The sequence below is a fragment of the Melitaea cinxia genome, chromosome 18, assembly GCF_905220565.1.
Source record: "Melitaea cinxia chromosome 18, ilMelCinx1.1, whole genome shotgun sequence".
Lineage (NCBI taxonomy): Eukaryota > Metazoa > Arthropoda > Insecta > Lepidoptera > Nymphalidae > Melitaea > Melitaea cinxia.
This window is the reverse complement of record NC_059411.1, coordinates 12304272-12328284: the sequence shown is the minus strand read 5'-3', so window position 1 is coordinate 12328284 and position 24013 is coordinate 12304272. Positions and strand designations below refer to the sequence as shown.

The following is a 24013-nucleotide window of genomic DNA, read 5'->3' as shown; positions in this document are numbered from 1 at the left end:
AACTGATATTCACACTAATTAGTTTCTGTAACATTATTATATAGCTTTACTTAATATTTAATATGTGCTTTTGATACGGTATATATATAGGTATATAGTTCCTATTTTGCAAATATTATAGCATAACACAAACAGTTTCTCTGTGGAATTATGAAAGATGGACTTGGCTAGTTTTGACGTTTAACTCCTGACATATCTTAAAAGTTTGGGTTGCAGGATACTTTTACTTCCTTTTTATCAATCCAGACCTGTTCCAAATTTTATGTATAGCAAGATATGATTCTGGATAAGTCTTCCGTACAAAATCGATGGTTCCTTACTGTTTCAGAGTTGACAATAAGTGGGAGCAGCGTAGAAGTTGATTCTCGTCAAGGTTCCAACGACGACTTGTGTCGTTACCTTTGTGACTTGCAAGAATTTATGATTTTGTTTAGAACCAATATCATTCACATATTTTTGGAGCGATTCTTCAGCCATTTTTTTTTTGTATTGCGGATCCTTTAGGTTCGGTCCATATATAACATATATGTATATTCAGGGATAACTTCGTCGTTTGTATGAAAATTTTGGAATCTCTATTTCAAACAAATAGTTTACAATAAATTCCCATACAAATCATCGTTTTTAACCGACTTCCAAAAAAGGAGGAGGTTCTCAATTCGACTGTATTTTTTTATTTTATTTTTTATGTATGTTACATCAGAACTTTGGACCGTGTGGACCGATTACGACATTTTTTTTTTAATCGAAAGGTGGTGTGTGTCAATTGGTTCCATTTAAATTTATTTGAGATCTAACAACTACTTTTCGAGTTATATCTAATAATGCGTTTTTACTTGACGCTTTTTTCGTCGACCTACGTTTTCTACCTTTATATTATACCTTTATAGTCTACCTTTATATTATACCGCATAACTTTCTACTGGATGTACCGATTTTGATAATTCTTTTTTTTGTTGGAAAGGAGATATCCCTAGTTTAGTACCATGATAAGGAAACCAGGATCTGATGATGGGATCCCAGAGAAATCGAGGGAAACTCTTGAAAATCCGCAATAACTTTTTACTGGTTGTACCGATTTTGATAATTCTTTTTTTGTTGGGAAGAAAATATCCCTAGTTTAGTACCATGATAAGGAAACCAGGATCTGATGATGGGATCCCAGAGAAATCGAGGGAAACTCTTGAAAATCCGCAATAACTTTTTACTGGGTGTACCGATTTTAATAATTTTTAATTTAATCGAAAGCTGATGTTTGTCATGTGGTCATATATAAATTTTATTGAGATCTGATAACTACTTTTTGAGTAATCTTTGATAACGCGTAGTTACTTGACTATTTTTTCGCCGATCTACGTTGTATTACTCGTCGATGTAATTGAAGTCGGTTTTTTTTCGTTTTTTATTTGAAATTTTTAGCGGGGATTAATCATAAGCACCGAGTCATACGACAAATAATTTGAATATCAAACAGTTCGATTTTTAATACTTTTACTTTACTTCTTACCGCTGAGTTGCTCGTGGTCACGGCGTCTGCAACGTTGCCAAAATATCGAGGATTTTAAAATGATAGGGTACGAGAAGTCCTGTATAGGAAAGTAACCGTGAAAACTTAGGTAAAAACTTGTTTCGATTTGTTCTGAAGTGTAGGGAAGTATATTTATTTTGATAGTATCTTTTGCAAAGTAATACTTATTATTTAGACCTTAGTAAGTGTTAAAAATATAAGATAAATAAAATAACACATTATAATTTATTAAATCCTTTATTGAAATAAATTGCTTATTCAACAGTTTGTACATTATTTGCAAGGCATTAAATGTTACATTCATAAGTTTAGCTGATTTACTTTACATGTGCAGTTAAGTGATCGAGAGACAAGCTGATTTTAGACCTCGATCTACCTTTTTCATCTACAAACGAGTGTATTCCATAGTAATGATGATGTTAAATAACGTAAATCAGTTAAACTGTGACAATTTCTATATGTGACTGGTTACATCAGTATAGGAAGGCAATTTACTTTTATTTCTGTTTTACCGGATAATAAAGTCAGATGTTCTGATTTACACACAAGAAGTTTAGACAAATCTATTGTTTGCACGACATCTTTGACGTTACAGTTAGAAATTACGGCTGTAAAATTGATTCGCGTGATCATCCCAGCAACGATTTGCTCTGTGACTCTCTCTACTTGTACAACTTGGTAAAGGCGAAGATCACCAATACGACGCAGGTATATTTTTAGCGCATCTCGGGCCATTTCTCTGTATCTAGGATTGTTCGGATTTACGGGAATTTCGCATCCAACGCAATCGGGTAACTGAAAAAAAATTGGAAACTTGTGTGTATTGTTATTAATTTTACTTCAGTCGTGTGGTCTAAAGCAAACTGGTTTTTTTAAAATAAAACTTCTTTTCTTAATTTTTGAGAGTGATCTGATGAATGCGTGTCGAGAGCGTTACGAAAAGCGTGATTGGGCGATGCGAACGGAAGTTGAGAGCGAGATATAAGTTAGTGAAGATAGAGAGAGAGCGTTATGTTTCGTAACTTTAGTTGTGTGGTCAAAGCACACTCGTTTTTTATAATACCTTCTTGACAAAAATTCTAAAAACCATATTTATGGCTTCGGTATCGATTGTAGATCACACCCCAAGTATTCTTTAAAAAAAATTTTCAATGTACAGTTTTGACTTCCCTACCATTTTATTATATGTATAAGATACATAGCAACTTACGGGACTTTTTACTTCGGCGACGTTACTATCTTCAGCCACGCAAAAGGTTATAGATAAACAGAAGAAAAGCGCAAAAACATTAAAACCCTGCATTGTTGTAAGTTAACGTCGCTGCAACTAGGATGACTTCCGAAGAATAACTGTCCAAGGAAAATCTTGATATTTATACTGGAACCTAATTGAATATCTGAGTATTTTTATCATAATGTGCAGCGTATTAAATTGAAATTTAATTCGTTACAATAATCGTAATCCACGTTACACATGAAACTTATCTAATTGCTTTTTTTTGTAATTTTATATATATGTTTATCTCGTAGAAAATGTAATTTACTTTACAGGATATTTACTTACGGATTTACTTATTAATTTGTCAATCAGCTTTAGACAGGACCGCTGCCGGACCTTCTATTATCTATCTACAATTTTATTATATTATATATCTATATATTTTTTTGTGACTTTTGTGGGACGAAACCTGCGCTAACACATTTGCACCGTCCCATTTCAGGGAAACAGCTTTAAGGGCGAGAGTCGCTGCAGAGAAAGCTGAGGCGACTAAGAGCACAAATATTCGTCACTAATTCCAAATTACGTATTTGTGCCGTTTGCAGTCAAAACACTTGGACCTTTAGTAGCAGTGTCTATTTTTTTTTTATATTTAACTCCTCATCTTATTGCCCTCACCGGTGACTACATACGGCTACATACGGCTGATGCACTTTTTTGCCCAAAGAATCGGTATAGCGATACAACGAGGAAACGCTGCCAGCATTCTTGGCACCATTCCACGCGGATATGATTTATGTCGATTCCACTCCGCTCGGCGAGCCTAGTGGACGCGAGCCTTAACAGCTGCAATGACAGATTCAAATCCACGTGACGACCTATCCCCATGTACCATATAATGGATATGATATGAGCACAATTTCCTACAGTGCGACCGCCCGTCAAGCAAGTACAGTAATAGTGTGTGAGATATTAAAAAAATAATAACATACCCTGAGAACCCCATGCATTTGAGCAACGTCGCCATGATTAAAAAAATCATATTACCAAGATCAATCAATTGAGCCACATTTCATTTGTGTTAATGGATGGCGACGATTAAGACCATTGTCTTTTACTCATTTTACATTAACTGACATTCCAAACACTAAACAAACTCATTTGCATCAAGTTAAACCAAATTGTTAGCAGGAATACTTATAATATTTGAGAAACAACTTACATAATTTAATCCTGATATGATAACTATTACATAATCTATACAAATAAATTAAATTGGAGTGTCTGTTTGTACACGATAAATATACCAAAATAACATTTTTTACAATTTTTCGTCTCTCTGTCTGTCTGTCTGTCGGTTTGTTCCGGCTAATCTCTGAAACGGCTGGACCGATTTTGACGGGTCTTTCACTGGCAGATAGCTAATATAGTAAGGAGTAAGTTAGGCTACTTTTATTTTAGAAATTTATTTATTTTATAACTCGAACTGAACAATAATTTTTTGTTAAATTCCACGCGGATAAAGTCGCGGGCACAGCTAGTATACTCATAGCTAGTACCTTTGTCTCATTGAAATTTTCAAATTCGAATTTTGAGACATCTTTGGTTTTTTAGTCAGAGGTAACATAACTGTACACATTTTTATTGCTTTCTTATTATATAAATCTTTAAATTTCAGATATTTAGAATAGTAATCTAAACATAAAGAATTAAAATGAACATTAAAATGTAATTTTCCCAAAAATCGTCTTATCATCCAATGCGGCTATAAGATAGCCCAAAAAATGGGGTACGGTAGTTACTATTGGTACTACTTGTATATTATTGGTAAATTTATTAGGTGATAGGTACCTAATGTACCTATTGAACCCTACACACATTACACTTTTTTTTATACCTCTAGGTCGACAAACAAGCGTACGGCTCACCTGATGGTAAGCGATTATCGTAGCTTATAGACGCCTGCAACACCAGAAGCATCGCAAGCGCGTTGCCGACCCAATCCCCAATCCCTCCCTCCCATCCCCAGGAGCTCTGGTCACCTTACTCACCAACAGGAACACAATACTGCTTGAAAACAGTATTATTTAGCTGTGATCTTCTGTAAGGTCGAGGTACTACCCCAGTCGGGCTGCTCCATATTTTGAGCAGGAAATCCTGCTGTGCCCTACCTCAGTTACTTCTAACTATACACGTAACGATTGCACAAATACCTTTGAAATACAAGCATAGATGCGGGAATAATAATCATTATCACGTATGTTAACAATTGAATTAAACATCAATTATATACGGTTTAAATTAACATGAAAAATATTTAATGTATTTTATACCTATTATTGTAAATTAGGTACAATATATAAAAGAGACAGATTTTTTTTTTGCATTCACTTTAGGAAAATTAATTCATTGAGCAACTTTACGAGTAACTCAAAAAAATGCGATTTATTTGTATTGCTGCATTAATTTTCTGTGTGTCCGTCACATGTAGTTGGGGTGACAAAAGTAACATAGCCGACGATAAACAAGATGTAAGTTGATAAAATTAAAATGTTATTTACTGGATATGTACTACGTATATCATCATATTGAGTTTCCGATTTTTTAAATTGTTACCAGCGCCTTAGTCACAGACACATGGGACAAATTATGTCATCATTTCATCATCATTATCACTTCAGCCTATCGCAGTCCACTGGACTAAGCCTCCCCAAGTTCGCGCCAAAAATGGCGTGAACTCATGTGTGTTGCTCATAGTCACCACGCTGGGCAGGCGGATTGGTGATTGCAGGGCTAGCTTTGTCACACCGAAGACGCTGCTGCCCATCTTCGGCCTGTGTGTTTCAAAGCCAGCAGTTGGATGGCTATCCCGCCATCAGTCGGCTTTATAAGTTCCAAGGTGGTAGTGGAACTGTGTTATCCCTTAGTCGCCTCTTACGACCACGGAAAGAGAGTGGCTATATTATTTACTGCCGTAATCACACAGCAAATAACAAACAAATTATGTAAATATTTTAAACCTTTTTCGTTACTAACAATATTACAAGTACACAAAGTGGGATATTTATAAACCGAAATTATAAGAGGAGAAATTAAAAAAAATATGTACTTTTTGAAGTAGGGCACAGCAGGAAATATCCTGTTCAAAATCTGGAGCAGCCCGTTTGGGGAAGGAACCGTTACGATGGTTCTGTGGTGTTGCAGGTGTTTATAACCTGTGGTAAATGCTTACTACCACGTAGGCCGTATATTTATTTGCAGCCCTAGTCATATAAGATAAAATATAAAAATAGTTATTAATCACTTTATGGGGACCCGTTTGTCACACGTCGAGTAAATTGTACTTTTTTATACGTCATATTTAATAATAAATTAGTGACTAGGTTTTTATAATCTTTGAATATTTTTGTTAAATAAGGTTTTTTTTAGGTACCATGCATGGGATGCGAGAATCCTGAGAATCCAAACAAACTACAATACAGAGAAATGGCTGGAAATGCCCTCAGAAAATACCTTCAGCGAAAGGGTATTACTCAACTTTACCGAGTATTGCAAGTTAAGCATGTGACCGAGCAAGTTGTTGCAGGATTGATTACAAGAATCGATTTTGCCGCAACGCCAGTTATTTGTTCTCCCAACGGCGTGCTTGCACCTTACTGGTACAGTGCTATAGAATGCCATTCAGAGACATTACAACAGTTCTGGTTACATCACGAAAGCATAAAAATATCTTGCCGCCCATTAATCCAAAATCCTGTTACTAGTAAGAACTAATTTATTTATCTCTACAAATTTGATTTGTGTTTTTCTCTTCCGGATGATAACTTCTATGTTATGAAAATTTAAAATATTTCTTCGACATTGCGAATCTTACTTAAAAACAAAATAAAACTTATCACATAGTAAATAGCGTGTGTTTTATTTTACCATTGATTTTAATGTGAAATAGATCTGAAATGAAATGAAAACATTTATTTCGCCTTAAGGACATTATATGTATATGTATGTATGTATATGTATGTATGTAAAATAAACTAACAATTTCTAAATTCCTTTAATTTTACATTAGGTCCTGCATAAAAACTTAATAATGTAAATCTTAATATGTAATGTTGTGTTTTGTGTTATGCAAGAAATAACAATATTTATTATTTTGCTTTAAATTTATGGTCCGGGAGCCAGTGACAGATTTTTATGACCAAGTCCCAATCAAATTCGTAAAATGCATTAGAGATTTTATATTATAAATAATCGCGACCGTTGGCTGCGACTCCGTGGGCGGGCAACGGCAGCCTTCCACGCATGAAGAAAAAAAAAGTGTGTGTGTTTACCTATGTACGCACGTAAGAAGTTATACTTCATTGGCTAGCAAACTTGACGTTGCTAACTTCTTCGTTGAACTTAACTTTAGGGTGTCCGTTTTTTTGTGACGGTATGCGAGTGCATCGTAAAAATTTACTCTCATCATTTTTCCCTAACGCGCCAATAGAAGTATACTTCAAAAGAAGTATACCTGAATAATATAATAAATAATACCTTAAAACATGTCACTAAGTAAGACTTACAAGATTCGTTTATTTTTTGTAGCATCATCGATTTAGGAGAAAGCTTGTCAGAAAAGGTCTTCACAGAACCCTAAGGCTTGGAGACATTTATTTCCTACGTCGATTGTGATGAGCTTCTAGCTACAACTGTGATGGTCTTTGTACCGACACTCACAAACAATTCTAATAAGGTAAAACATATCATAGTAGTACAATCCTTACACATCAGTAAGTGTGTGTTAATAAGTATATTTGAATGTGATGTACAAAAGTAAAGATTGCCTGATTGATTTGAATCGTAACAATGTTTTAATTATTTCATTAGCGTCTGAACGTAAAATAACCTTTGCATGCATTTCTATTTTGTTTAAGCAACGATTCGGCGACTTTGCGTGAGCAAAGATATAAGAACTTTAGTCGTCGAAAGTGGAAAGTTACCAAAGTTTTATAGTTAGCGTCTGCATTCAACAACATTCTACAAAATATAAAGAGGTGAATTAATGACAATACATTTACCGTTTGCATATATATATTTATTTGATTTGCAGTTTATTCCAATTCGACGTGACATTATTTTAAAAAAAAGTATACGATTGTAAGATAAAAATATACGTTGAACATGTGTGTAGTCAAGTGCTAAATAAGTCCAACTTCCTCCAGTAGTAACCTATCTACCACGACTTTGAATTCGACGAGTTCTAATTATATAATTGTTGATAGAATGTCTGTGTTAACAGGCTTATTAATTTTAATTAGATTCTTTTACTGGATCGCACAATATTTTTATAGATGCTTTTGACAACCAAGGTTGTTCCCAAGTTTCTGAAGAGCATTTCAAGTCAATGGGCAACTCGTTCTCGCAGTAGGTATCGTTGACTACGAGACAGTTTGGTGCAGCAACAAAATCAATTCTCGTTATAGTACCAGAAACCGTTTGAACTGTAACTTTTTCTACTTGCACTACGTGATGTGGTCGAGAAACATCTTGGACTCTCAAATATGTTTTCAGTGCTTCTTCAGCCATATCTCTATATATGGGAATGTTAGGGTCGTTGGAAATCTTATTACCCGTCGCTGACTGGAAAAAAATTAGGAAAAGCAGTGTTATTTTCCTATTGTCTAACAAATACTATAAAAAAATGATAGAACTTTTTGATACATATCTAAAAATAATAAATGTTTACCCATAACATGTTTTAAAAAAAAATAAAAAAGAAATATTATATTCTTTGTTTGCCGTCAACACAAAATCTCGACGAGATTTTTTAACAGCGCGATATTATTTATTATTATTAAAAAAATTAAATTTTTAAAAAGTTTTACATAATTATTACTATGATCAGTATGACGAATGTAAAATAAACTAAGTTGTCGTCACAAAAGTGTGAGTCTGTGAAAGAATGTGTAGTGTTTCTTTTTTCGATATGAGTACTTACAGCTTTTTCTTCTACATTGTCTGCTTGACTTCTTATGTCACCTAGGCAAATTAGGATGAATGAACAGCATATTACTGCAATATACAGTTTTTGCATTTTTAGCAGACAAGTTCAGAGAGAACTGATGTTAATCGTTTAAAGAAGATTCAACGAATAAATATGAAATCTACAGTCTCTTCGTATTTATATGAAACTACTAATTAACAATACTTTTTAAATTAAAATCATGAAGAATAGGATCTTTATCTTTATAATGAGCGTATTAAATTGAAATTCGGTTTGAAAATTATCGCATACTACCTTGTTTATGCAGTTTTACATGAATTTATTTCATTTTGACAACGCAAATAGTCTTTTTGTACTAATAATATATTTTTTACGTTATATATTATAAATAGTCTGGCTGAAAAGGGGTGTAAACTATGTCTATAAGTATAGTAATATCCAAATGGATTCCTTTCCAGCCTTGCTAGAGAATTAATTTGTAAATCGCTAAAATGCTGAAATTGACTTTAAAGCACTCATTAAACTTCGTTTATTTTTTTCATATGCTCGTTATCGATTTTAAATTTGTAAAAACAAAATTTGGCAAATAAAATTACCAACATTTTATTCTTCGGAAAGCAAATAAATATTAATTACAATATATATAAAAAAAAAGCAGTCAATTAGAATCAAGAATATTTACATATCACAGCATTGTTATCATTTTAAATTTATTTTGAGTAATGTCTAAATTGTCTGTTTACATAGCAATGTTTTTATAAAACTTATGGTTTAATAGGCTTTCTAATTTCTACAAACTGAAGGGACGATTTCTAGAAAATATTTATAACTATATTTTTGTTTTGTTGCTTTTGGAGTTTGTTTTTAAGGTCCTCATACGTTATGTATCTTGTATTTCATCATATGGCTTAGTTTAATATTTTCACGGGCCTGGTTCTTGGTCTTTTAAATCTGCATTTTTTTGTTGTTGTGTGGTTACGGCAGTAAAGAATATAGTCACCCTCTCCCTTCCCGTAGGTGTCCTAAGAGGCAACTAAGGGATAACACAGTTCCACTACCACCTTGGAACTTATAAAGTCGAATGATGGCGGGATAACCATCCAACTGCTGGCTTTGAAATACACAGGCCAAAGACGGGCAGCAGCGTCTTCGGTGCGACAACCCGCCTGCCCAGCGTGGTGACTATGGACAAAACACATGAGTTCACGCCATTTTTAACGCGAACTTGTGGAGGCCTATGTCCAGCAGTGGACTGCGATACGCTGAACTGATGATGATGATCATGATTAACTGAACTGATGAATTTTTTTGTCTCTTTGTATCATATATTTTTTGAATTATATTATATACTTCTTTATAACAATGACATCAATTAGTATATAATATATTACGTTATATTTGTAAAATCCGCAGCGTCAATTGTTCTGTAAAATTACAACTTAATGTGATTAGATGCAATCTGAACACGTTAATGCTATTGAAAATATTCAAAATGCTATGACAAATTAATGATTTGTTTATGAGAATATTAGCATGCAGTATTCGATATAAAGTACTTTACTACGACACTTTCGATTTCTTCTTCTTAAGGTGCCGTCTCCTTGCGAAGGTTGGCAATCATTAGGGCGATTTCAACTTTTGAAACCGCTGCTCTAAACAGCAATCTTGTACTCTTCCCGAACCACTGGCGCAAGTTCTTTAGTCACGATACCCTTCTGCGGCCAGGCCTCCTTCTGCCTGCTACTTTCCCCTGAATGATAAGTTGAAGGAGTTCATATTTTTTTTGGTGTTGCGCATCTTCACACTTTCGACATAAAGTACTTATTTTTTGATTATTTTATTATGAATCGAATGCTATTTTAGTGACAACCATCGTTTGATTTTCATATTTTAATTACATAATAGCTGTAAGCGCTGTTGGATAGCCAAAATAATCTTTAAATTCTTTTTATAAACTCTAAATAAAAAGAAACTCGATGAAGGCAGTAGCTGCGAGCTAGCAGTTGCGGGTTCTATGCCTGTACGTGATAAATATTTGTATAGGCCATAAAGATACTTGTATACGTTTGCGAGTTGGATATGTTTCCGGACTCTGGATGCTTTTGTGTATTTTTTTTCTACTAGCAGATCCCATAGACATTATCATGTCTTGCGAATTGCTAAGCACGGAAAAGTGAAATAATTGTTACGTTTTTTGAAATTTACCAGCTTAGTAAATATTTGATTTCGTAAGACCTTGTTGCAAGGTATTAAAATAGGTAAAAACAAAAATTAGCAGAATTGGTTCTGCCGCTCTCAAGCTTAAGTTTTGATATATAAATTATGTTTACGAGTAGGTATAATTTACCAGTAATTTTAGCTGTAGCTGATGTTCTAATGATAATTTTTTTATTGATTAACAGTACAAGTGGCGTTGATGAGTTTTCATTTATAAAAGCTACAACACTACCCAATAACCCAATCCACACCGTACGCTTGCTTTCCGCCTCCATTGTATAAAAAAAAAGTGTTATTACATTTTAATTATTATAAGTGATAATAAAATTGTTAAATCAATTTAAATATTGGTTTTCCTTTTTAACGGACTTCAAAAAGGAAGGAGGTTACTCAATCTACCGTATATAATATATATTTTTAATGTATGTTCGGGGATAACTTCGTCGTTTATGAACCGATTTTGATAATTATTTTTTTGTTGGAAAGGAGATTTCCCAAGTGGTACTATGATAAGGAAACCAGGATCTGACGATAGGATCCCAGAGAAATCGAAGAAAACCCTCGAATATCGTAGTGACGACTAGTGCGTTTGTTAATTTATTTCAAAACAAAGCAAAAAAACGTTTGCGGGGTCAGCTAGTCTTATATATAAAATTTTCGTGTCACAATGTTAGTTAACATACTCTTCCGAAACGGCTGGACAGATTTTAATGAAATTTTGTGTACATATCGGGTAGGTCTGAGAATCGGCCAACATCGATTTTTCATACCCCTAAGTTATAAGCCCCCCCCCCCCCCTTCTTATAAAAGGTTAGGGGGTTAATAACATATATTATGGCAAAATAACGTTTGCGAGCTCAGCTAGTATGTATATAATATATTAGCGAGTATAAAGGAGAAAGACAAATAAAAGCTCACATACACTGATAAAATCCTGGATGATATACCTGATTTCTATAGTAATGCTCGTCGGGACATAAATGGATCTCAAGTACCTACCTATAATTTTTCATTTTGATGTTCATGTTCAACCTTTCATATACTACAACTTATAAGGTCAACATTTCAAAATACGAAAGGTTTGCCTCGAAGGCTTATTCTAGACAAATCATTTGTTTTTACCTTTGAACTTCTCAAAGAACTTAGAAGTACCTAAAAACAATAATTTTAACCACCCTAATTTTAACTACTAGGTTCGCTATAATACTATTATTTGTAAAAGAAAAAAAAAAAGAAAAATAAGTATTCAAACTCGTTTATATTTTATTGATTATGATATATTGCTGTTAAATATAATTTGATAAGACATTGTTTTTTAAATTCAGTAAACAATTATGTAGCCATTTTTATGTTTAGCACATACAATGCGTAGTCAAAGTTGAGTCTATACCATAGTATAAAAAGGTTTCAATTCTGTGGTTAGTGAAAATATAATTAAACCTGATCGCAGGATACTTTTATTGATGATTCGTCTATTGTTGGTTGTTCTATAAATTCTGTAGCGCATGTGAGGTCAATTGGTAAAGTCACTTTACAATGATGATCCAACAAAGCCCGGCAGTTCTTTATTGCAGTGAAACTGATTCTCGTCAAGAGACCAGTTGCATTGTGCAATGTAACATATTGAGTAGTAACTCTCTCCATTTGTCCGACGCGGTGAGTTCGGTAAGATTTACGCGCTGGCAATAGTCGCAAGTATAGGTCCAGTGCCTCTGTAGCCATCTCTCTATATAACAGGTCGTTTGGGTCCATGTGTTTGCCAGGCTGAAAAAATACGACATAATTGTTTATGAAGTAATAAGTAAAAAGTACACGGTTACCGCTTAAATAATTTACTATCGATGTTGTCTTCGATTACAGTGTAGCCTATAATTACTAATATTTAAATGAATATATATATACATCGAAATAGTATTAGACACTCAGAATGACTTTAGTAGATTACGAAACTTACGTCTTTTTTGTGGGAGGCGTCTATGTCACCTAAGCAATAAACGAATAACGAAGAAAGAATTAGCAAACAAAGTTGCATTTTTATGATTTATTGTTCCTCGATTAAAGGATTATCGAAGAATGAATATAAATTAAACAATACTCTCATTTATATAGATATCTAATTAACGTCAATTTTAAAAAAAAAGTATTTTATCTTAATTATTGGCGTATCAGATTGTTATTTTATTTGGTTGTTATTAACGTCCTCCTATATTATGTAGACTGCATTAATATCGTAGTTTCTTCGGTCTGGTAACGGTAGTTAACAAAACCATTTGTAAAATTACTTCTACGTAAATACTCGCAACTTCGATGGCGGTTATCTGTAAAGATGTCATGTCCAGAATGTCAGCTTAGAATGAGCCGTACGATTAAAATTATTTTAGGATATTTTCTGATCTAACAAACCAAATAATCTTTTTTTCACTAGGCAAATGCCACCGTGAGGCAATGTGTATGTGTGTCTCTAGTACCTAAGCCAAAAACGTTTCTGAACATAATCTCAGAAACAAATAAGTTCTATTTAAATAAGTGTATTTGTATTTAAATACCAGTAGGTAATTTTTAAACAAGATCATAAAAATATAAATGAAAAAAAAGTTAATTTAGACGTTGTACGCAAAAAATATACAATCAAATTGAGAAGCCGCTCGCTTTTTGAAGTTAATAGAAAAGATTTTAATAGAGATAGTATACACTTTACATTTTTTCATTTTTTACTCTATTTATCTTAACATAATATGTATTTCGATTGTATATTGAATTAGTCTTTACATAAAAGTAATAATTAGATACACTCTAATACCTATCAACTGCCTGTGTTTTTATTTATGTCGAATTTTTAAAGTTATCATAGAATTTAACTTATATTTTCATTGAGGTAAGGCACAGCAGGAAATATTTTGTTCAAAATTTGAAGTAAGCGAAAAATACAGATCTTAAAGAGTGTTATGTTCCTGTGGTGAATGAGGGTCTAGCTTGGCGATATGTTTGCTATGCTTTTAGTGTTGCCGGTGTCCGTAGGTTACGGTAACCGCTTACCATCAGGTAAGGCGTACGCTTGTTTGCCACTTTCGTAGTATTTAAAAACGGCTGACGTAGACTTGCCAGATAGGTTGACAATTACTGTAACTGTCTTGTGTTTATGACTTATAGGCAGCATTTCCCCGTTGAATCGCTATGCTGATTCTCTGGGCAAAAAATGCACCAGCCCTCTTGTCAACAGTGGAGGCAATAAGAGGAGGAGTTATCTCATTTAAAAATTATGTATATTGTTCGAGTGAAATTGCGCGCGCGCTGCGACGGGGGTACACCGGGTGGCGGGCGGAGGCCGGTAGCACGGCCAACGTCTAAGGACCCTAAACAATATCTTCTATATTAATGTATGTAATCATGGTTTACAACCTGTTACTCAACAAATAAGCAGCCTTAAGAGCAAAAATAATTTCTTCAATGTACAGCTTATTGACAAAATTAGTAGTTAATGCCATCTAACCCAAGACATAATTAATATTTCGGCATTCAAACGACAGTATGGACATAAGCGTTATTACTGAGCAAAATGCTCTTCTCTCCATATAACAAGGAGAATGGTTCGAGATTCATCCACCACCCTGCTTAAATAAAGTCTGTCAATTTTCTGATCATGTCTTTATGACAACAACCAAGATCGACTTACCATTACTACCGATGTACGGTGGTGAGACTCCGCAGGGACATACACTCAGACCAAATATTTGTGTAAATAATACACATAGATAAAAAAAATGTCTCGGACACAAGAAATCCATCATTATAATATTAAGGTATAATATTGATAAAGAATAAATACTAAAGTTTGTATAATAATACAATATATTGTAATAATTATTAATAACTTTAATTAGATTTATGCTAAATTAGAACTAATAAAGCAAATGAAGCGTAGCTCAATTTCAGAAACCAAGTCGAATTTTTTTACCTTGTGCATAATTTATTATTATTTCAACTGATACTAAAATAATCTAGGTTTAAACATCCTCTGCCTTTGATAAGGGTGAAATACAAATAGATAGTTTTTGGTACTGCACAAAACTAATTTAAACTTCCCTCCACAAAACCTCTTCAAGCTAATTTACTTTTTTAATCGACGGAGCTAGAAAAATTTAAATTTAAAAGTTCTTCAGTAAGCATCTAAATAAATATTTTCAATAAAAATAAATTTTATACTAACAAAAAAAAAAGAAAAAATACTGTGTAGATTTTATCTATATACATATTAATAAAATTGAAGTGTCCGTCTGTTTCAAAGTACCTGTGTTATATCAAGTAGTCATCATCATCATCATCACTTCAGCCTATTGCAGTCGTCAGCAGTGAACTCATGTGTGTTGCCCATAGTCACCACGCTGGGCTGGCGGGTTCGTGATCGCAGGGCTGGCTTTATCGCATCGAAGACGCTGCTGCCCGTCTTAGGCCTGTGTGTTTCAAAGCCAGCAGTTGGATGGTTATCCCGCTATCGGTGGGCTTTATAAGTTCCAAGGTGGTAGTGGAACTGTGTTACCCGTTAGTCACCTCTTACAACATCCACGGGAAGAAAGGTGGCTATATTCTTTACTGCCGTAGCCACATAGCATTTTATTAAGTAGCATTTAGTTATTTACTCGATACTAAAACACAAATAAACAATTTTAAATCATCTGTTTTTGGTCTGTCTTTCTGTTTTTCCAGGCTAATTTTCGTTAACAGATTTTTATAGCATTTTTACTAGGAGATAGAATTTTTATTAGCAATTTTGGTAGCTGTATTGAGATACATCTATACTGATATTATAAAGCTGAAAAGTTTGTTTGTTTGTTTAAACTCGATAACCACAGGAACTAATGATTCGAATTGAACAATTATTTTTTTGTTGAATAGCCCATTTACCGGGTGAAATGTCGGGGCACAGCTAGTACATAATAATTTTAAAGTTTTGAGACGATTATTCATATATCCATTTTTATAAATGCCTAAATACCTATTTGCTTAAAAAATGTTTTTTAATTTCGAGGTATGGTTTTCCTTATTACCAATTTTATTTTTATTATTAAGACTTATCTTTAACATAAAAAAAAAACTAAGGAATTATTTATAACATCGGACTCAAAAAAATCTGCCTAAGAAAATAACTTAACCATGGACTACTAACTTAACTGCCTAACTGGATTTCCTCACTCGTGTTTCAAGTTTTACGATTAGTGTACCATAAGGCACTTGGAATTTTATTTATTAGAACAAGATGAATAATCAAAAGCCTTGAACTTTTTTTATTAAAAAAAAATAGCGCAATACGCACTGCGGGCAATAAATAATTATGATGAATTCCGATGGTAAAAAAGAATAATACAACAAAAACTTTTATCTGTTGATTACCGTTATTCATAAAATAACATCATCCACAAATCGTGAAACAGGCTCCCTTAATTTTTTTTTTCTTACAGTTACATACATTACTAAGAAATTTACGTCAATATTATAGTGTTTCACAAGAATAAAAAAAAAAAAAAATACACAAGATATATTATTTTGTTAATTTAGGGTATTGCACTAACAAAACTGTGTAATCACATATCATAAAAAATATCTTTTCTATTCATCACCGTTATTATTATTCTACCCTATGCTCAAGGGTTGATGAAGTTCTAGTGTAAGGATCACGGATAGGAACAGGATTGAGGTTTTCTAAATACTACACAGTCAAATTATGAATTATGATCAAACTTAAACAAAGATTGACGTAAATAAAAATAATAATAATATTCAAACACATATATTTTTTAATAAGTACATAAGCTAAATTATTCAAGTCATATAGCGGTTTAAGATGATTGATACATTTTATTTTCAATAAAATTTTATTACTACAGCTGGTCCTCATATAATCAAATAACATTTTAAGTCTATTTTACTAATTTAGAGCTCGAATTTAACAGCAATAAGAATATTAAAATATATAATTATCATAGTCATAGTTTCCATAAAGATTTTCAAATCGTAGCTAAAGCTTTCTCATATCATAGACCAACGCAAAAAACCTTTATTAAAACACCGATATTCCAGGGTGTTTCCCAAGTTTCTGAAGTACATGCCATGTCGGCCAACACGTTCTTCCTACAATGTCCATTATCTAATTTCACACAGTCTGGTGCAGCTGTGAAATTAAGTCTCGTTGTCCGACCAGGATTTATTATAAGTGTTACATCGGTCACTTCTTCAACGTGATGAAGTTTACGAATACCCTTGAGTCGTAGATGAACTTTTAGCGCTTCTGTGGCTATTAATTTGTATTTGGGGTCGATTGGATTTCCTTTGATTTCGCGACCTGGAGTCCACTAAAATATATATATATTTTTTTTTAGAAAATTAGTACTTAGTCTTTCGAAAAGCTATATAAATTATTTACAAGATCTTGGATCAGTAATCCAGAATGGTTGTCAGAAAAATTATAAACCAATAGTAATATGACGAGCAAAATTAAAAAATAGTGTTTGTAAATAAGAATATGTTCATATTATCACTACATGTTTACATAATTAAATGAGTTAAAGGTGTTATTACTATTAAATAGTAATTTTATTCATTTATAAGTATAACTTACGTTATTTTTAACGATGTCAATTCTTTTATCTACCCCTAAGCAAAAAGTAAAAAATAAACAACAAATTATCGCAACGATACAAAAACGACCCATCTTTATATACGTTATACGTGTATACGTTACTCCTTAAAAATATTTTCAAAGAATGTATATGAAAAAGACAATAGTCTCATTTATATACCTACCTAATTAAAAATAATACGAAAATATTAGAGTACTTTTAATTTATACGGAGCGTAACAAATTAATTAAATTGTTATATCGTATTAATGATTAAATAACAATAGAAACAGTGTATATAATGGTATATCTGTCTATCTGTATGCATGTATTTTTATTTGCATCTTGACAGGACATTAAGCAACTAAAGTAAACTAGGTATACTGATTAATATAAACAGCCACTCTGGGGTACTGGTGCGAGTTGTCGCCTAAAAAACCGACAATTTGCGTGCACAATTCCCGATCGGGATGGATATTTTTATTTGTACAAATATTTCTTTCCAGTTTAGTTGTCTGTCCTTGTGGGTCTGCCCACCGTGCCTCGGAGAGCACGTTAAGCCGTCGGTCCCAGTTCGATCGTTACTCATAATAGGGAACATATCCGCCAACCCGCAGTGGAGCAGCCATACAAGCTCCAATCCTTCTCCTACAATGAGAAAGAGGTATATAGAGGCTATACATACGGTGGGATGTTGCAGCCTGAACGCGAAATTTCACAATAGACCTGCAGTAGCCGGCACGCTCATCTTCCCGTAGCCGGTGACCTGTAGATACTAAATTTTAATGAAATAGAAATGAAATATAAAATATGTCACTTTAAAAAAAATATCCTATCATTATCTTGAAGTTGTGTGCCCTTCTTCGCTTCTCGGTTGCGTGAGTCTCGTCAGTGCACCGATTATATCTCTGATAAAATATCCCTTAAAATAACGGCATCAGTAGTTCAGTACACTTACTCCTGGGGTACATCAAAGCTTTTGGGGTCGTAATAGTCCAACAGATGTTCAATGTTTTATTCGGTGATTAATAAGTAACAGTCATATTCGGTTCGGCGACACGCCCAACTTTTTCTTCTGTAAATTTTCAATACGAATAGCTATTGTAGCGAGCAGCTATATATTCATCTTTTGTTAGAAAAACATTTTAAACTCATTAATTTCTTTTGAAAATTGTAGTTAGTAGAATAGTAGCGTGTAATTATGAAATGGCATTAGTAGAAGATGTTCATCCCATTTTGTCGGAATGTATCTGTATTGAAGCCAAGTGAGAGATTTGCTATTATATATAAGACCATAGTAGAGAAGACATAAGTAGTATTACTTAATAACGAGGAGTTCATAATACTGTTTTTGATTTTCTCGTGAGCAAAAAAGCAAAACAATTGTATAAAATTATCAACTACTTATGTCTTGACGTCGTGTATAAGTTTGAGTGTGTACAATTTAGGGTGATATGTTCAACCTGTGAACAAATCCCCTATAAAAAAATAAAGAAAAAAAAAATAGGAAACAGCGTACATAATAGTTGAATCAAATGTCAATTTAGTGCAATTATAATAAAGTACGTCATACTTTTTATATAATATAGAAAATTAGTAATATAAATAAGAGTGTATGTAGGTACTTAATGTAGCATTTATCAATCGTCCTTTAATCAAGCAACGTTGGAGTGACAGCAATTTACAAAAATGCAGCGTTTTGGTTCTATCGTAATACTGTGCTGCTTAGTCATCATTTGCTTAGGCGATGATGATAAAGTCGCTAAAGTGGCTGAGCCAAGCCCTGTAAGTTACAAGCCAAAAACTATCTATATTTTTAAATTATTTTTCTAAGCAAAGCATTATAATAATTTATTTTACTCTAACTTAATTGTATTACTAATATATTTTAGTAGTAAGCCGTTAATGTGAATTAATTAATTCCTATACAGAGTGTTCGACTCCTAACTGCGTTCCTTTAATGCCAGAATCCCAGGATTTTGTAGTTGTAGTTTAAATGGGGGGTTCTGCGGGTGTTATAGATCACGTGAAAAATAATTCCTAGCCTCTTTAATTTTACTTTGTCTTAATATACGAGCTTCTCTGTCAACTGTTTAGTAGACTCTTTAGAGGAAGCAGTAAGGTATCGAAAACCCTATATATTTCAACAATGTAATAAAAAATATAAGATATGTGTGTAGTTATTAATATTGGGTAAGAGTGATTTAAATATCTCCTTTTTTGTGACTTTTTTATTTCTCAAATACCATTCAGTCGTTACGTTCATTTTGCTTGTCGTGCTCGTCTTATTTGTGAACTTTCCAAAAATTTAATTTTTTTTGTAATGATGTGTTGTAATTTGACACAGTTCAGTTCGATCACATGATTTTTATATTCTTTTCTTTTAGGTGACGCCTGTCTGCGCAGGATGTCTAATGCCCCAGGACTCAAACTCTCTTTTATACAGAGAGATGGCAGAAGAAGCGCTAAAAATAAATCTACGATTCAACAATATTATTCAACCTCATCATGTTGTACAAGTTAATAGTGTTACTCTCCAAGTAGTTGCTGGTTACACGACGAGAATTAATTTCACCGCTGCCCCTAACTGTATACTCGCAGAGGATCCTCATTGTGAGATAAATTGGCCTGCTGATCTCGCATGCACCTCAGAGACCTTAGAACAACCCTGGATAGGCCGTACAGTGGTAACAGTACCTTGCGCAAAAATATTGGATTAAGGCTTGTTATCTCCACAAACGAATTTATTGCTATTTATTGCGAAATTATAGCCAAAATTATTCGACATCCTCAGCATTATCATCATTAGCAGTAGCAGAAGATATAGAGTATTTGAAGATGAACAATATAACTGTGCGAAAAAGAAGAGATGGGCGTTATTTTAATTTACCATCACATAGCTATCGTAATTTATTAGCTTGTCTCACAGAACTATTTTATTCTATATTGACAAATTAAAGTTGATTCATCGATTTGAATTTAAAAACGATTTTGTATAATAAAATGTATCAAAATAGATAATAAATATATTCTATTAATTTAACTTACTTTTTTTTTTCTTTTTCATTTACTTGTCGCCTTGTGATCAAAGTTCGGCCGTTTTTATTGTCTTTACTGTCTGGTATATATACAAGTAGCTTCGCTACTTGTCGATACATACAACGACCACTATGACACATTACCAATAGTGTACTGTGTCCGGCACCTATATTTAGGTATTCATTATATCGTATATTAACTAATGATTGAATAAATAAAATTGAACATAAAATGTATGGCTGCATTTTAAATTTTCGTTCCATTTTTTTTTTAAATATCATTATTGTCCTTTTTTTTGGTATCGCAGGGAAACCCATTTACGGGTGATATCCAGGACGCCTGGGTAGGCAGTCCTAGACCGTATCTCCGATATATGTATGACCGTATGTATGTATGTATGATAGAGCGCAGAGAAATAGTAATTATCCCTACAAGAATGAGGCTACAAGCATGAGCGTATTTACCCTAGGGTTAAAAGAACCATGGCTCGGGGCAGTATTCTGCGAAAGTGAGCACAAGCCGAGGGCGAGGGGCGACGCAAGTCGGACATCCATATTAGGGATGTGAAAAAAAACATTTCTAATCGTAATATAAATAAAATAAATTTATCGAATGGTCTAAAGAAACGTCAGCCTAAATATGATGGATGTTGCTGGTTATATGAAAATTATTCGGAATATGCAGCCTAAAAAACAGGTAAGCCGAAAAATACCATAATATGACGATTGTCAAATTTATTACTTACTTATATTAATCGCAACTACCCGCCAACCTGCATTGGAGCAGCGTGATGGATTAAGCTCTGATCCTTCTCCTACATGGGGAACGAGGCCTATGCCCAGTAGTGGGATATTACAGGCTGAAGCATATATTAATTGATTTATTTTACAAACAATAAATAAATAAGTAAATAATCGATCATTTATTAATCGGTTTTTTCCGAAAAGTCAAGTTCCTGATACATACGCCGCTATTGTCTTTTTAACCCACTTCCAAAAAATGAGGGGGTTCTCAATTCGATAATATTTTTTTCCCTTAATTTAATTGGAGCAGTAAACTTTATTAGCCCAGAGCGCTGAATCCGAAAATACGCCACTGCTTACAAAAAAATTCAAGTCAGGATATATAAAAAATAAACAAACTTAAAATGAGATATAAACTTTAAACATTTATTAGTATTATCGCTTCAGACATATTAATAGCATCGGCTATTAATATGTCGGCTTTACAATAATTATATTCGTTTGCTAACATTTTTACAATTTACAATTTTTATTTATTATTATTATTTTATTTATAGGAATCAGTGTAAATTATATTATTACAATTTTGTGATCTTTTAAACTAATTTTCTAAACGAAAATTAAATGTCAAACAATACTTTATTCAGCATTTTTCTATACTAATATTATAAAGAGGTAAAGTTCATAACTTTGTTTGTATGTAGGGGGTAATCTTCGCAAATACTCATCCGATCATGAAAATTCTTTCACTAACAGAAAGCTACACTATTCAGGAGTGCTATAGGCTATATTTTATTGTAATTGAACAAAAAATTGAGTAAATAAGAAAAAGATTAAAATCTAATATCAAAATAGTAAATAAACTAGCGCCATCTATTGCTATTAGAAAACAATTTATTAGTCTTTCGACTTTATTAATTTAGTCTTATTTTAGTCTATCGACGACGTTTTCTCCATTTTTGATAGATGGCGTTGGAGCAACATATTATTTATTTAAGTGCTATAAAATTTGCCAGCTGCCGTAACTCGTAAGCCGCTGTTGCGCATGGGGACAATTGGACACTGCGCATCATGTACCGCGCAGCGCATGACCGTTTTATTGTTTTTTCATCTATACGATAGGATGCCACGCGGCTCATTCGCGCGGTCTGCTCCCTACGTAACGTAGCAGACGTCGACGAAATTGAAACACAAAATAATTGCATCACAAAGATAATAATAATAATATAATATAATAATTTAATAATAATTAACGCCCAACGAAGTGGGCACGGGTCGGCTAGTAATTAATAAAACGACGTATTTAAAATGTTTAGAATGGATAATATATTTATGTTTGAACGACTTTGAGTACTAGCTTCAGCAAAGAGATACTATAAGGTAATAACTAATTTCAACCTCTGGTAATCGGTTTATTCCACATTGTCTACCTACTTGGCAAATTTGAACTGAGGTAGGGCGATAGATAGATATATCACCTTGATGGTTATGTTGACGTCGATACACACAGTTTAGACAGTACTGGCACATATGGTATAGGAACGCAAGATAGTTTTATTTCCGTGTTCTCTAACCAGGGTCGTTCTAAAGTTTCTGAAGAGCATAAGAGGAGATTAGATAAATCTGACTCCGCACATAAGGAATCCTTTGGTTGCGCGTTACTATTGAGCAGACAGTTTGTCAGGGCAGCAGCGTAATTAATCCTTGTAAGCCATCCGGCAACAACTTGAACGGTAACTTTTTGGACTTGCAATACTTTGTGAACTCGGTCAGTAGCACTGATTTGCTGGTAGGTCTTCAGTGAAGCCTCAGCCTTCTTTTTGTAAAGAGGGTCGTTTGGATCTTTGTCCATATAGCTACCAGGCATGATAGAATATTTATTTTGTGGATCGACCCCCGTCTAAAAATAATTAAGAAAAATAATGTTATTAATTTAAATTCACACAAATTATGTAATTATTTGATTTCCCAGTCTTTCGTTAGTGTTTTCATAATAATAAGAGATAGATGATAAACTAAGGATGTATATAAGGATGTATAGGTATATAAATCTATATTAGGTGTCATAGTTGTAAGAGCTCTTAAGAAAATGGCCATCCAATAACAACATCATCATCAACAAGCAAAACATTGCAAAAATGGTAGAAGATAACCTACTCCACTCTTACTCACTTTAGGAAAAATCAAAAATAACATAAGTTTCAGTAACACATTTTTATACAACTAGGTCGTAAGCTAGGTAGGTAAGCGATTACCGTGCATAAAGACGCTTGCAATACCAAAAGCATTGCAAGCGCGCTGCCGACACTAAACCCAATCCTCTAGTGCTCTGGTCACCACCGTACTCACCACGGGAACACAACACTGCATGAAAGCAGTATTATTTAGCTGTGATCTTCTGTAAGGTACTTCGACAGTCGCGCTGCTCCAGATTTTAAGCACTACTCCTCCTGTAATGCTTGTCTCGAAATAGACATACAGACATACCTACACATATTCAATGTATATTTAACGTTTACTTTTGATTCAAATTATAAATACTATTATGAGTAAAAACCGCTTTAACATTAATTTAGTTGGTGTCGTTATTATCGTCGCCCAAGCTAATGAACAGAAAATGAGCACAAAGGTGCATAAACGGTACATTTTTTGAATAAACTTGCAAAGA

General features: G+C 33.4%; 2 protein-coding genes across 3 annotated transcripts; one reads left to right on the top strand and one right to left on the bottom strand.

Annotated features, from left to right (window-relative positions):
- Positions 1-324: 324 nt before the first annotated feature.
- Positions 325-23212, bottom strand: LOC123662126. The gene is made up of 9 exons (XM_045597011.1): positions 22868-23212; positions 17001-17297; positions 12391-12714; positions 12036-12102; positions 8728-8801; positions 8058-8369; positions 2001-2323; positions 1579-1639; positions 325-498 (listed from the first exon to the last, which is right to left on the bottom strand). The coding sequence occupies exons 1-9, from the start codon at positions 23210-23212 to the stop codon at positions 325-327; spliced, it is 1977 nt and encodes a 658-aa protein (XP_045452967.1).
- LOC123662287 lies at positions 5143-6647 on the top strand. Of its 2 annotated transcripts, none has more exons than XM_045597149.1 (2): positions 5143-5278; positions 6177-6647. In XM_045597149.1, exons 1-2 carry the CDS (start codon positions 5186-5188, stop codon positions 6519-6521), a joined length of 438 nt encoding a protein of 145 aa, XP_045453105.1. In that variant the 5' UTR covers positions 5143-5185; the 3' UTR covers positions 6522-6647. The 2 variants fall into 2 exon arrangements, 1 of the variants encoding a protein (XP_045453105.1); XR_006744470.1 differs by lacking the exon at positions 5143-5278 and adding an exon at positions 6057-6087.
- Positions 23213-24013: the final 801 nt, after the last annotated feature.